A 13,459-nucleotide genomic window follows, 5' to 3' on the forward strand; every position below is an offset into this window, starting at 1 on the left:
TCGGTGCAGCCCCCTAAAAGTGATGTGGTACTGCCTACGGAGCCTGGCACTGATGACAGCAAGTGCTGCCCAAAGCAAGGTAGGCAAACAAGCCTCGAAGTCCCGAGCAAAATGCAGCTTGCCAGGTGCATGTCGCTTATGTTGGCGTGCAATCACACTGACCTGTTTGGATGATCCAGAGTGGGGAAATGATTCCAATGAGCTGGACTTATAATGATATGCAGATGTATTACAATGAGGCTCCCGACGTCCGACTGCAGGAAACACGGCCCGCCATTGATGGGCAGAGTGAATGATTGCAAACTGGTTTCACGATGTTGTGAAACCGTTTTTGGCCTTCTCACCATATTGTCCGCTCACGCTGCCATGCACGCCCGGCACCAGCAGGCGTGGAAAATTCCGCTCAATGTTTCTGGAGAGATTGTTTGAACTTCTTTCCAAAGTCCTTTAATGGAAATGTGCGCCCTGCCCTCACTTCCAGACCTCAGCTTTCCCTTCCTCCTCCTCCTCTTGTGACAACATAACCTCAAGCAACACCACAGGTTGTCTGCTTATAAAAATTAAATAACTTGGGTAAAATCTATAATATAACTTCAATTTGAAAGAATTTGAAAATAATCAAATTTATGCTTTATGACATTTATTTTTATATAAAAATGTTTCTTCCTATGTTTCTAGGCTCTTGCTTTCAGAGAGAATATCTATTCAAAAGTATAGCTCCTCTACATTTACCCTGCACTTCTCTATCATGTTTCACTGGATTCGATCCATCTGCCATTTACCATTTTCTATGATCTAATTTTCCACTTTGTGTCTTTTTTAAATGGAGTTGAAAAATGCAGAATATCCAATAAGCAATTATTCCATTGCCTTTTGGAGAAAGTGCTCTAGGCATTGTGCAGACAGAACACACCAGGTATATTGTATTCTTATATTTTTTTTGTTTGTATGGGGAATGCAAGCACTGGTAGCACATAGATATTCTGTAACTAACAATTTTACGCAAATATATTCCAGACTAGTGGCAACTATAAATAACTAACAGAAAACTCTTCACTTATTAGTGCATAGCACAAATATTAAATTTTAACTTTAAAGGGCTGATTATAATGCTAGTAACAGTGACATTCATTATACACCCTTTATGCAGCTTCTGTTTAGTGAGTAGGATAAAGATCAAGAGCTTTGTTTCCATGTCGGGCTATTGACAGCTTAAACAGAATCAGAGGAACATAGGAACAGGTCGCTCAGCTCCTTGAACCTATTCTGTTACTCAAATCATGGCTGTTATATATCTCAACTTCAAGTACTCATCTTTGCTCCATGACTCTTGATACTGTTACCTAGAAAATTTCCAGCAAATCTCAGTTTTGAAAGTTTAGTTTGAACCAGCATCCACAGTTTTTTGAGGGAGCAGGTTTCAGATTTCCGTTGCGTCTAAAATGCTTCCTGATTTCACTCCTAGCTCTAATTTTCAGATTATGCCAGATCATTCTGTATTCCTCCCACCACAGAAAATAGTTTCTCTATATTGAATTCCAATATCATCGTAAACATCTCAATCAAATCACCCCTCAATCTTAGGTTCTAGAACAATAAAATAAAAACTGTATTAACAAAATACAGAAAAGACTTGTCATGTCTAGGTCCATTCAAACATTTGCTATCAACTTCAGCCATTAGCATGATTTTTAAATGAAATTTTTTTAAGGGCTAAATAAATGAAAAAAGTGTCTTAAATTTAATTCACCTCTGCTAAATAAATAGCAGGCAACTGGACCAAATCCCCTACAATTGAGGCCAGAAGTCATGCAGCACCTGATACACAGGCCAGAACCTTGTGGAGGCGAGAGGAGTCTTGGCCCCACATCACCTCTTTTTGAAAAACTCCACTGCCTCATGTGCCACTCAGGCACCTGACAGGCAACCAGCAGGCCTTCCCCAGGATGAAGGAGAGCAACCAGCCAATCATAGGCTGCAGCTTTTTCTGCTTCTCTTTAGCTCTGAAGAACGTTAACTCTGTTTTTCTCTCTCCACAGACGCTATCAGACCTGCTGGGTTTTTCCAGCATTTTCTGTTTTTATTTCAGATCTCCAGCATCAGCAGTCTTTTGCTTTTGTTTTATTGTAGGCTGCAGCTCTGTTGAATGGCAGTTCCACCAGGGAGATGGAGGCTACTGCCAGTACGACACTCACCCCTCGGCTAGGATCATTGCTGCACCCAGGCCAGAGGTGAGTAATGGTGGAAGGAGGTCATGGAGTGGAGTTCGCAAGGGAGGTGAGTCAGCAGCAAGGTCGGGGGGAGGCTTTTAGCAGGCCCCACCCCCCCTTCCCAATGCCTGGTCCCTCAATGAGTGCCTCACAACAAGGGAGCCCCCCAGGGCGCCCGCAAGCAATCCTGCACAGGTTTGCTTGTCATTCTGTCTGCATAGCGGTCACCTGCCTGTTGCTGGGTCAATGTCAGTGGCAGTGGGACAAAGCCCTTAAGTGGACATCACAGGCCTAAATTGAAAGCAGGGCAGAAAGGCTGCCCATGGGTGTTCCCACCACGGACTTAATCAGGGTGGAGGTGGGAAAGTGCTGGAGCCCCCTACTGGCGACCCTCCCACCTGATTAATTGCAACCCTGCCACGGGGGAGGGCACAAGACTCTGCCCACAATCTCAACAAACTAGAAGGATAATATGCATGCAAACATGCTGGAAACCCTTCAGGGCATTACAGAACATTAATCCTTGTGGATTAGGTGCATAAAGGAACATTAAATAGCAATTTTTAAAAATAGAAATCAGTGCCATACCAACTGTCACCTAGCACCATCAGTCAGACCTGAAACATGTTGGTTGTTGAAAGATCTCTTCTTCTACTATAGTGGATCCTTCTACATCCCATTAAATCACTGACTGTACAATATGCAAGATGTTGCAGCCTGTGTGCAAGGTTGTTATAAATGCATTGATAAAATTGGGATCTTGAGCAAATAAACTATGCAATATGTGATGTCATCCAAAGCATATGAGAAGGATCTCTGCTTGCATTTGTTTTCAAACCAGAAAAAATGTATTCAAACTCTGAGTGTAAACTTCCAAAGCTTGTATTGCAATATTACAGTTCTATTGCATATTTCTGCTCAATCCAACATTGTAAATCACCAGAGGACAATTATTTAAATATAAAGAGTGAACTTATCAGTGTGAAAACACTGTGAATGGAATTGTACTGTAATCAGTATAAATTAGCAACTGTTTAAATAATTATCTGATACAAGCATAAGAATGATACATGTACTGCATTCTTAAGTACCATTCTCATCCATACATATTTTACATGGAAATCTAATCCATGCACAAACCTGAACAAAATGTGGCAATTTGGAAACATAGCTGGACATTTCTTATGATTCAGTTATATTATGCTATACTGTTAATTATAGTTTAAGCTGAAATGTTGTGTTATTAATACCTGCCACTTTATGCCTATTAATTTAAAAAAGATTTTCCATTTAATTAAGTTCTTCACTTATTTTTGGAGACCAATGGACTATTTCCTCTGGATGCTTCAGAATCTCCCTCAAATGTGATTGCAGAATTGAAGAGCAGGAGTACAGATTGCAAGTAAGGCCAGAGTGTGCAATAATTTATTTCTCGACAGAAAAGATGATGCTTGGAATTCTTCCCTGTAAAATTTCTATGGCAATTAGTTTCATTAAAAAGTTCTACCAGTTTGACTGGGACTAGTTGAATAACACAGATATCAGTGAGAGTAATAAATCATCCTTTCATGGATGATACACGCTCATGAACTCTAACAAACCTTTTAAGAGAAAAGTGCTTCTCCTTATCAACCTCTAGCCCATGGTTGTGTTTATCCTATTATCCTTGATCATGTTCCCAACCATTTTATTCAACTTGCTCTTTTCAAATTTGTTAACTGACATTACTTCAACCGATTTAGTTGGGTCTTTATACTTTGCATTCACCACTGACTGGCAATAAGATTTCCTTTGTTCTCAAATTGTGCTTGAAGCTAGTCAATGTTTGTACTGAGATTCTTTAGTTCTGCACTCCAGAGTCCAAACAAAATAATCAGCGATCGTCCAATTTTCTCAGCCTAAACACATACAGCATGATAGGTTAGACATCTTCCCTACATTTCTCTTTTTTTCCCTTTCTACTTAACTCTCTCATTCAGCATGGCAACCTAGTGGTGCTTTGCACTGCTACCATCTGCTACTCCTTATCTTTGTCACTACATGCTAATCCTTATTCGTCCTTGGATCCTGTAGCAGCACAGATGGAGGGGGAGAAAATTTGGACTTGCCTTTCTAAGCAGAAGCACAGAAATTGACAGTCTGCATGATGTAGATGGGTGTTAGAATGGTCTGCACCAGGTACTTCACAGAACATAAGTGAACAGGAGCAGGTGCATGTTGAAAGGATAGTTGCCCAAGAGACAGTTCACCAGTGGGGCAGCTTCCATCCTGGTTCAGCTGAAGACTACAGAGTTGCAGACCTCAGGGACTCAGCCTCTGAATGAAAGATATTTTCTCTGCACCAATAAACTGGACTGTGTGCCAGGGAGCTTTTGCTACAAGCCAGAGGCAGTGGAGGAGTCCGTTACCAACTTTTGTATAGTTCAGATAGATGCAATTGACGCTCTGCAGTTCAATAGCAGAGGCAGCCTTGATATAGGAATGGAATATTTGCCATCTGTCAGGATGACAACAAATTTGGACTCTAGCAGATGCTTCAACCAATGCCTGTCCTGGTGCCAGAATGTCAACTGGGCCGGACTGCCTCACCAGTCACTGAGCTGCTGCAGTCTGTAGCCATGCTTTATCAGGCCTCAGCACTTAGCAATCAATAATCATCAGCATCTCAAGAGCACTTCTCTCAGCAACAATTACCTTCCACTTCCCCAGTGGAGATGCATCTCGAAGGACCACTGGAGTAGATGAAAGAGTACTTAAGCAGATATTGGGACACATACTAGTGCCATGCATATGCAAAAGCTATAAAATTATAACCTTTTTGAAATACTTGTGTGCTAAGTGTTCTTGTATATTTGCTGACTTTGCAATGTTAGTGAATATGAATATTATTGCTGTTTTTTGGACCAACAGTATTTTTGAGGTTGGAGGGATTGCAGAATGTTGGACATGATTGCTAATGCATATGGGCCAAGATTTATTCAGCTGAAGCACTCTTCAATCAATGAGCTGCTGCAGAAGAGTTCTGGCTGTCATCAAGTGTTACTGTCCTTCCACTTGCTCGCCATCCTCTATATCATTGGTGTGTTTTTCCTTACCATGACCAATGGTGGTTCTATGTGTTGTCCCTATTCAGTGGAAAGTTGTACAGAATGCAGCAAGCCACTACCATAAAGCACACCCTCTTTAAAAGCTGCATTACAGAAAGAAGCCTGACCTGCCAGTCAGTTGAATGGTTGCTTGAAGAATTCAATGGTCTGTTCATTGAGGGCTCTAGTCAAGCCTTGCAGAACAGTTCAGGTGGCAAATGTGGGTTCCTGAGAGAAAGCATGAGTCACGTCTATAGGAAATAACTCTTGTCTCTGTGCACATATTCTGCAGTAGTCAAGAATGGAGAAATGGCTTGAATTTCAAATTAAAAATGAAAAAGTCATGGACATTGCCAGGAAAGTGGTGACAGACCTGCATGATGTCATTCCAGTTGTTGGCCAGGGGCTGCAGCTGAATTGCTGACACAGGCAAAAACAACTTTTGACCTGAAGTAACCTGAGCTCACTGGCCTGAGAAACTTTTGAAACCTGAGCTACAGTTACTGAGTCCGAACTGGCTAGAGCCGGTTTTAAAGTAGCTGAGTGTCTTGAAGACAAAGGAAATGTGATGAGTCCTTATTTAGAAAAGGAAGAACGAGGTGATCCTGCAAATCTTGGAACAGAGCCAATAAGAATGTGCCACAGATCAGGCAAGCAGGCCTAAACCAACGGGAAAGAGACAGCACGGCTTGAAGAGATGAGATTCAGTATAAGACTGAAAGGATTTCGGGTGTGGAGCAGCGAGACTCCAGAGACCAACCATCGCAGAAGCAGAAGAACCTACGTCAGCAACATAGAGACGCAAGAGAGAGAGAACGGAATGCCTGGCCAGCGTCAGCTCTCCATTTCGGGTATTAGCTTTTATATTCTGTGACCGCTCAGGGAGTGTCAGAGAAACCTCGTCGGTGTGCATTTAGATCCTAGTTTTGGGTATAAAACTGTATAACCTGCTATAAACTGCATGTCTATATTTAACTAGACGTATAAGCTATATGTAGATGATCTAACAATGTGAATAAAGCGAATTTAGAGTTAAGAGAGAATTGACTCTTCTCCTCTTTGTACTAAGCCAATAACCGTGACCGGTGACCTCCGGCAACACAGTGATCATGCACCAATTGTGCGTTAATAGAGTGGAAGTCCTAGCAATTTTTGCTTAATTCATTCATGGGATGTGGGCATCGCTAGATAGGCCAGCATTTATTGTCCATCCCTAATTGCCCTTGAGAAGGTGGTGGTGAGCTGCCTTCTTGATCCGCTGCAGTCCATGTGGTGTAGGTACGCCCACAGTGCTATTAGGAAAGGAGTTCCAAGATTTTGACCAGCGACAGTGAAGAAACGGCGATATATTTCCAAGTCAGGATGGTGAGTGGCTTGGAGGGGAACTTCCAGGTGGTGGTGTTCCCATATGCCTGCTGCCATTGTCCGTAGCGGTCATGGGTTTCAAAAGTGCTGTCTGAGGAGACTTGGTGAGTTCCTGCAATGCATCTTGTAGATGGTGCACACTGCTGCTACTGTGCGTTGTTGGTGAAAGAAGTGAATGTTTGTGGATAGGGTGCCAATCAAATGGACCATTTTGTCCTGTATGGTGTCAAGCTTCCTGAGTGTTGTTGGTGCTGCACTCATCCAAGCAAGTGGAGACTATTCCATCACACTCCTGACTTGAACCTTGCAGATGGTGGACAGGCTTTGGGGAGTCAGAAGGTGAGTTACTTGTCGCAGGATTCCTAGCCTCTGACCTGCTCTTTGAGTCACAGTATTCATATGACTAGTCCAGTTCTGTTTCTGGTTAATGGGGTTTTCAGCAATGGTAATGCCATTGAATGTCAAGGGGCAATGGTTAAATTCTACCTTGGTGAAGATAGTCATTGCCTGACACTTGTCTGGTGCAAATGTTACTTGCCACTTGTCAACCCAAGCCTGGATATTGTCGTGGTCTTACTGCATTTAAACATGGACTGCTTCAGTATCTGAGGAGTCGTGAATGGTGCTGAACATTGTGCAATCATCAGCGAATATCCCCACTTCTGGCCTTATGATGGAGGGAAGGTCATTGATGAAGCAGCTGAAGATGGTTGGGCCGAGGACACTACCCTGAGGAACTCCTACAGTGATGTCCTGGAGCTGAGATGACTGACCTCCAACAACCACACCATCTTCCTTTGTGCTAGATATGACTCCAACCAGCGAAGAGGTTTCCCCCTGATTCCAATTGACTCCAATTTTGCTAGGGCACCTTGATGCTACACTTGGCCAAATGTTGCCTTGATGTCAAGGGCAGTTACTCTCACCTCACCTCTGGAGTTCAGCTCTTTTCTCTATGTTTGGACCAAGGCTGTAATGAGGTCAGGAGCTGAGTGACCCTGGCGGAACCAAACTGACCATCAGTGAGCAGGTTGTTGCTGAGCTTGTGTCATTTGTTAGCACTGTTGATGACGAATTCCAGCACTTTACTATGATCCAGAGTAGACTGATGGGGCGGTAACTGGCTGGGTTGGATTTCTCCTGCTTTTTCTGGACAAGACATAACTGGGCAATTTCCCACAGAGCCAGGCAGAGGCCAGTGTTGTAGCTGTACTCGAACAGCTTGGCTAGGAGTGAGGCAAGTTCTGGAGTACTATTGCCGGAATTGTTGGAAGGAATCCCATGGATAAAAAAAAAGTACATTGTCAGAAGCCGCTTAAGAATTCAGGACATTCTACAACCACGATAAACTGTTTAAAATAGGCAGAAGAAAACATTATGTAATAGAAGCATAATGTCTCCTAAATTTTTGCACTGTTTTAACTGAAAGCAGCTCTAAGTCGCTTTAAATATCTCTGTAAGTTGACCGCCTTCTGACTGGTACCAAGTAGTGCAACTTGGCAACTTGGGGGAGAGAATAACTTTGGGAATTTTGACATCAATTGTCCCCAATTTACATGTATTCATTGGACCTCTGCCTGATGGGAGCTCTTGGCCACTAAGGGCAAGGTACAACAGAAAATAAGAATGGAGGGACAATCATTAGTAATTCACGGCATTTGTTTCACTTGCAATTTTGGTCCCAATATCATCCTGATTTTAAGTATAAGAGTGCTGAAACAAAAATTGGCTCCAGTGAATGCAGGATGAGTTAATTGTCTCAGTTCAAAGTGTTGGATGAGCAGTAACAATCCACCAACTTCTTTGTTTCTTTCAAACTTGTCCACCCAATACAATAACTCCCACATTCCGACATCTGAAGCAGTTTTAATCCTTTGAGAGATGGATTTAACTTGAAGGTTAATACGAATCACACCAAAATCCTTTCTGTGGACAAGTGGTCAAAAATCCCTAAAGAAATGGAGTAATTTGATTGGATGGCTTTTCCGATGCTTTGCCTATGGCTGATTGGTAGCTTTCCTTACTCAAAGTTATTGATTGACACAAATATCTTGCCGAATAAGTGAAAACCTTTCAGCACCATTAGCTTAATTCAATCATGCTATTTGCTAAACATCCGTACATTGCCTTTGAAGTGAAATGCGACAGAATTATGCCGGATGCATGTTTTCAATTATTTAGATAGTGGAGTTTTGCTGCATTGACCTGTGGGGAGTATTGACTGCATCCATGATACAAGTCCCATATTGTCAGTGGAAGAAACAATTTTGATGGCTGATTGGCAGTTGCAGTACTCATAGTTCATAAACAAACACTGATCCTTCAATCACTGGTCTCTCTGGCCTCAGTTTCCAAACTACAATGGTGTAGTAACTAAGAAGAGATTGTGGGCCGGATTTTAAAAGGGCTGAGGAGGCAGGAACAGAAGCACATGCAATTTCCCGCTGCTGGCTGACGTGCTGATTTGCCAGCATGTACTTGTGTCTGGTCCTTTTTTGGAAGAGGCAGGGTTGACATTGGAGGCGTTGATAGTTACCAGCTTATAAGCAGCAGGGAGCTGATTATGCCAATTAAAGGGCCTAATAAGACCACTGTGCCAATGCACGTAAGTGCCCCACAGAGGCTGAATCCCGGCTAATGAATGGAGGTGGCATCCTGCAGCAGAACAGGGGGCCAGCAGTCCATCTTCTATTTTTACAGCCCCCCACACCCACCATGGCCAAGATTGACAGCCACAGCTGCAGCTGCTGGCCGTCCGGTAGAGGGATTGCCCCTCCAAGCTGATAGCCTGGCAGCTGTGGCCTTTTCCCTACCTACATCAGCAACTCCCACCTGTGACAGTGAGGCTGATCTTCAAGTGCAAGAGGTCCTTCTATTGGCCTTCCAGCCTCGGGGATCTGCATGCCATCCTTATTTGGAGGTGGCTCCCGGATGCACCCACTTAATTGGCAGCCTCCTCGAAAATTGATTCCATACAAAATGAAGTCCGGCATCAGAATTAGGACCTGGAACAACAGTTCAGCCCTAAAAGTGAGATTTGATGGGAATGTTGCACTTAGCAACATAACCCAGTGGGCTGGCACATGATCAGCTGGTCATAGCCAATTTACTTGAAACAAAGTTTAAATGCAGTTATCTCCTATTCACTAATAAATGGAAAATTTGCCTCCTTTAGTATAATATTCAACAAAGATGATTATGAACAACAAACAGAATCTTTTTGTTAGGTTAACAAACATGAGGAATAGTGCACATATAACACAGGCTTTTCTTTACTACAGCACAAGCGCTATTTCAGCTACCCAGTGTTAGAAATACCAGACTTTTCAGTAAAGACACAAACTAACACTTAACTTGGGCGCAAATGAAGGACAAATAAATATTCTGCATGCTTTTTTCCTCACTCTCTTACTCCAGTCTATTAACATCATACCATAATACAGTAAACATCAAGCACTTCTTCTGCTCATAACGGCTAAATCCACAAAACACACTAAACACATCAACACAGATGAATGTATCAAGAAGTGTACTTAACACCATAGGCAACATTTTCACCCTGTCGGGGGGGAAGTGTGGGAGCGGGTGCGGAGGGGGCGCCGCTATTTTACGTGGGCGGGCCAATAAAGGACTGCCCAGCGTGACATCTGCCTGGAAGCGCTGTGCGCTCCCTGTGGTGGTGGGGGGGTTCCCTCAGCCGGGAGTGTGCTCTTTCGCACATGCGCGCGGAAGAGCACACAGATCTCCCTGAGTGCAAAGTGCTGCCTCAGGGAAATCGGCTGCGATTGAAAACAAATAAAGGTGATTAAAACAATTCCCTGCCATGTCCCCTCATGTGACACTGTCACATGAGTTGGGACATGTCCATAACTTTTATTGAAACATTTCATAAAAATTTAAATACCCTCATGAAACCTCATCCCGCCCGTGGATGAGGTTTCATGTTTTTTCCGAAGCCTGCCAGGGCTTCCAGCCTGTCTGTCAACCTTAAGATTGGACGGGCAAGTCCATTAATCATCCTAATTAGTTTTTTAATGGCCTTAATAGGCCGTTGACAGTTCAGCAGGCTCGTACCCGATTCGGCTGCGCACCAACGAACTGCAAATCTAAATGACGCGGGGTGACATTGGGATGCATGCCCGATGTATCCCCGCGTCATTTTACACGTCGGCGAGCAGGCCCCGCCCTCATTCACCAACTGGAAGATGTTGCTCCATAAGAAATGAACATACGTGGTGTTAATGATTATAACACAATACCATTAAATTGCTTTGGTGATCTGCCGTTTTTCTGCATTTTGTGACAGGAATTAATAATCAGCTATTATTTTAACATGCCCTGCTAATATTCTGCTAGGAAAGTTGAAACTGTCAGTTAGGTTTACACAATTGTCTATGTTTCCTGGAACATTCTGAAAGGGGCACCGTTTTAGATTTATTAAGGTCAGCGAGAAAGAAGTCTCTGGATTTTCTCAACAACAAGGAAGAGTTTTTGTTGCTTGTGTTTGACATTCTTTAAATAAATATATTTTCTCACTGACAGTATAACAGGAGGCAATATTAATTCTACCAGAACTGAGAATGTTTGTATGTCAGTTTCAGTAAAAATGAACTACTGCTAGACTTCTAACTTCCTTACAATCCCTCTAATGTGAGTGACAGCACACTATGGGCGGAATTTAATTCCGTCGACGGGGCTAGAGAGCCAGCAAGAGCCCCACATCACCTCTTGTGGGGAAAGCCTGCCATATTAAATGCTGGCCCAGCCAGCGAAGTGCATATCCCATGAATGAATAAAAAAAAAAGTGCCAGTTAGGCACCTAAGCAAATGGCAGGCCGCCCACAGGATCAAGGACCCCTCGGGGGGGGGAGGAGGGGGAGGGGGGTGCGGGGAGGGGAAATCCTACTCCGGAGAGCTGCCAACCAATCAGAGACTGATAGCTTTTAATTGCAGGAAGCACCACCAGGAGAAAGGTTGTAGCTGCTGGCAAAGCACTCCCCAGAGACCCTGGATCAGCGAATATCCCAGGCCACAGGTGAGTGAGGGGTTGTGGGGAGGGGGCCACTGGCTATAGGGAGCGCAGGGGGCTCGGAAGTGAGGAGGCTCTCAATGGCCCCCTCCTTCCCAATGCTAGGTCCATCAATCAAGACCTAAGTGCCTTTGAACAAGGGACCCACCTGTCTGGGAGCCTGCAAGCAGTGGCGACTGCCTTGCCCTCTGACGGTTGAATACCAGCAGTGGTGAGGTGAGGCCCTTCCCACCCCGGACTTAATCAGGGTAAAGGTAGGAAGGTGGCAGGGCACAAGAAAGAGGATGGAAGCGTCCTCATGCAAATAGGTTGTTGTACTAAAGTAGTTGTGCTTCCCATGTGGTAACAAAGCTAGTTAGGCATAGTTCATAGTCACAATAGTCCATGTTAATGCCCCAGGCATGTCTCCCATTGTTGGGACACAATTCTAGGCATGCTGCCTCGGAAAATTAAAACCAACTAACTTCAAACCTGAATATCTTCTGGGCAGGTTGCGGGATATTTTATTCATCACCTGCACAAGACAAACTGAATTAAATTGAATAGTGCAAAGAGTTTGTGTCGAAAGAAACCATCTTTCAAAAAAAAACATCACATTCAAACATGAAACGGAACGAATAATCCAATTAACAGCTCGCTGTTCCAGTAATTCACAAAGCTATTTTTTTAAAAGCCAAAGGGTGCCACTAAAGTTTAACTAACGATGCATGTCATGAGATGCCCCACTTCAGCACAATTTCAGCCATTATTTTGGCCGGCTGCAGTTATCTAACTTACATTTGGTTGTCTATTTTTTCGATAAAAGTATATTTTCTGATTAGTTTGACAATTCACTCAAGATGTTATTTGAGCATTTTAATGCCTGTAATAATTATTGCCAACATCAAATAAATGGAAATGATTGGAAAATCCCAACTACTGCAGATGAGAGCTGCCATAAACCTAAGAATTACGGTCAAGAATGTGTAGTCATTTACAATAAAAGGGGAACTAAACCGACATTAAGAATAAATGGAATATTGATAGCTGTGCCTGCTGATATAGATACATTTATGAAAGTGATTTTCTCCAGATGGTAGATAAGATAATTACGACATCAGTTCTTCTCTTTGTGTACTAATGGTATTGCCTGTTAGTAAAGTTAACTAGCTAGTAGAACCCAAACTTCAATTTCCCAATTCTCCACAGCATGTAAAATTATTGGAATCTACAGAAATGCATGGTTTGATGACCATTATCAATTGCCTTTAATATCTGGTGAACTATACACACTCTTAAAAGTATTTTACTAAAGTTGCTATAACTTCAACATGAGAACTGAAAATCAAACAGTCTTGATTCAACAGGCACTTACCACCGAGAATTTCATTACTTTCAATATCCATATTGTCAATGCAAGATTGACAATCATTGTCACCATTAGGAGGAGCACAAAAAAGTATAGCCATCGCTTCCGCCACCCATAAATTCCTACTTGATAGACTTGTTGATTTTCAGGTCTCTGAAGGTTGTTATGTTGTGTAGCCAAGATATACTGTTCCCTTGTCATCTGCAAACAAAAAAAAAACTATCACTCAGTATCAATTCCTCAGTTAATGATAGCAGTTAAACTTCAAATTATCGATATATAATGACAGGTTCAGAGTATCTTACAGATTGGAGTTTAAATTAGTCTGAGGTTAATAATTAATGAAATGGCACTTCATAAGTACAGATAACCAAGCTCAAGGAAAGAAGAACCTCTATACGTATTTGGAATGCATCTCCAG

At 42.8% G+C, this 13,459-nt stretch overlaps 1 protein-coding gene across 1 annotated transcript in view; it reads right to left on the bottom strand.

Moving 5' to 3' along the window:
• The window catches only part of sgcz (sarcoglycan zeta), a 615,676-nt gene extending 602,437 nt beyond the window's left edge, over window positions 1-13,239 (bottom strand). Inside the window, exon 1 of the mRNA XM_078531663.1 lies at window positions 13,045-13,239. Coding sequence (XP_078387789.1) covers window positions 13,045-13,239 — 195 coding nt within the window. The remainder of the gene's footprint in view (window positions 1-13,044) is intronic.
• Between the last annotated feature and the right edge of the window lie 220 nt (window positions 13,240-13,459).

The sequence above is a fragment of the Cetorhinus maximus genome, chromosome 1 (assembly GCF_964194155.1).
Source record: "Cetorhinus maximus chromosome 1, sCetMax3.hap1.1, whole genome shotgun sequence".
NCBI lineage: Eukaryota > Metazoa > Chordata > Chondrichthyes > Lamniformes > Cetorhinidae > Cetorhinus > Cetorhinus maximus.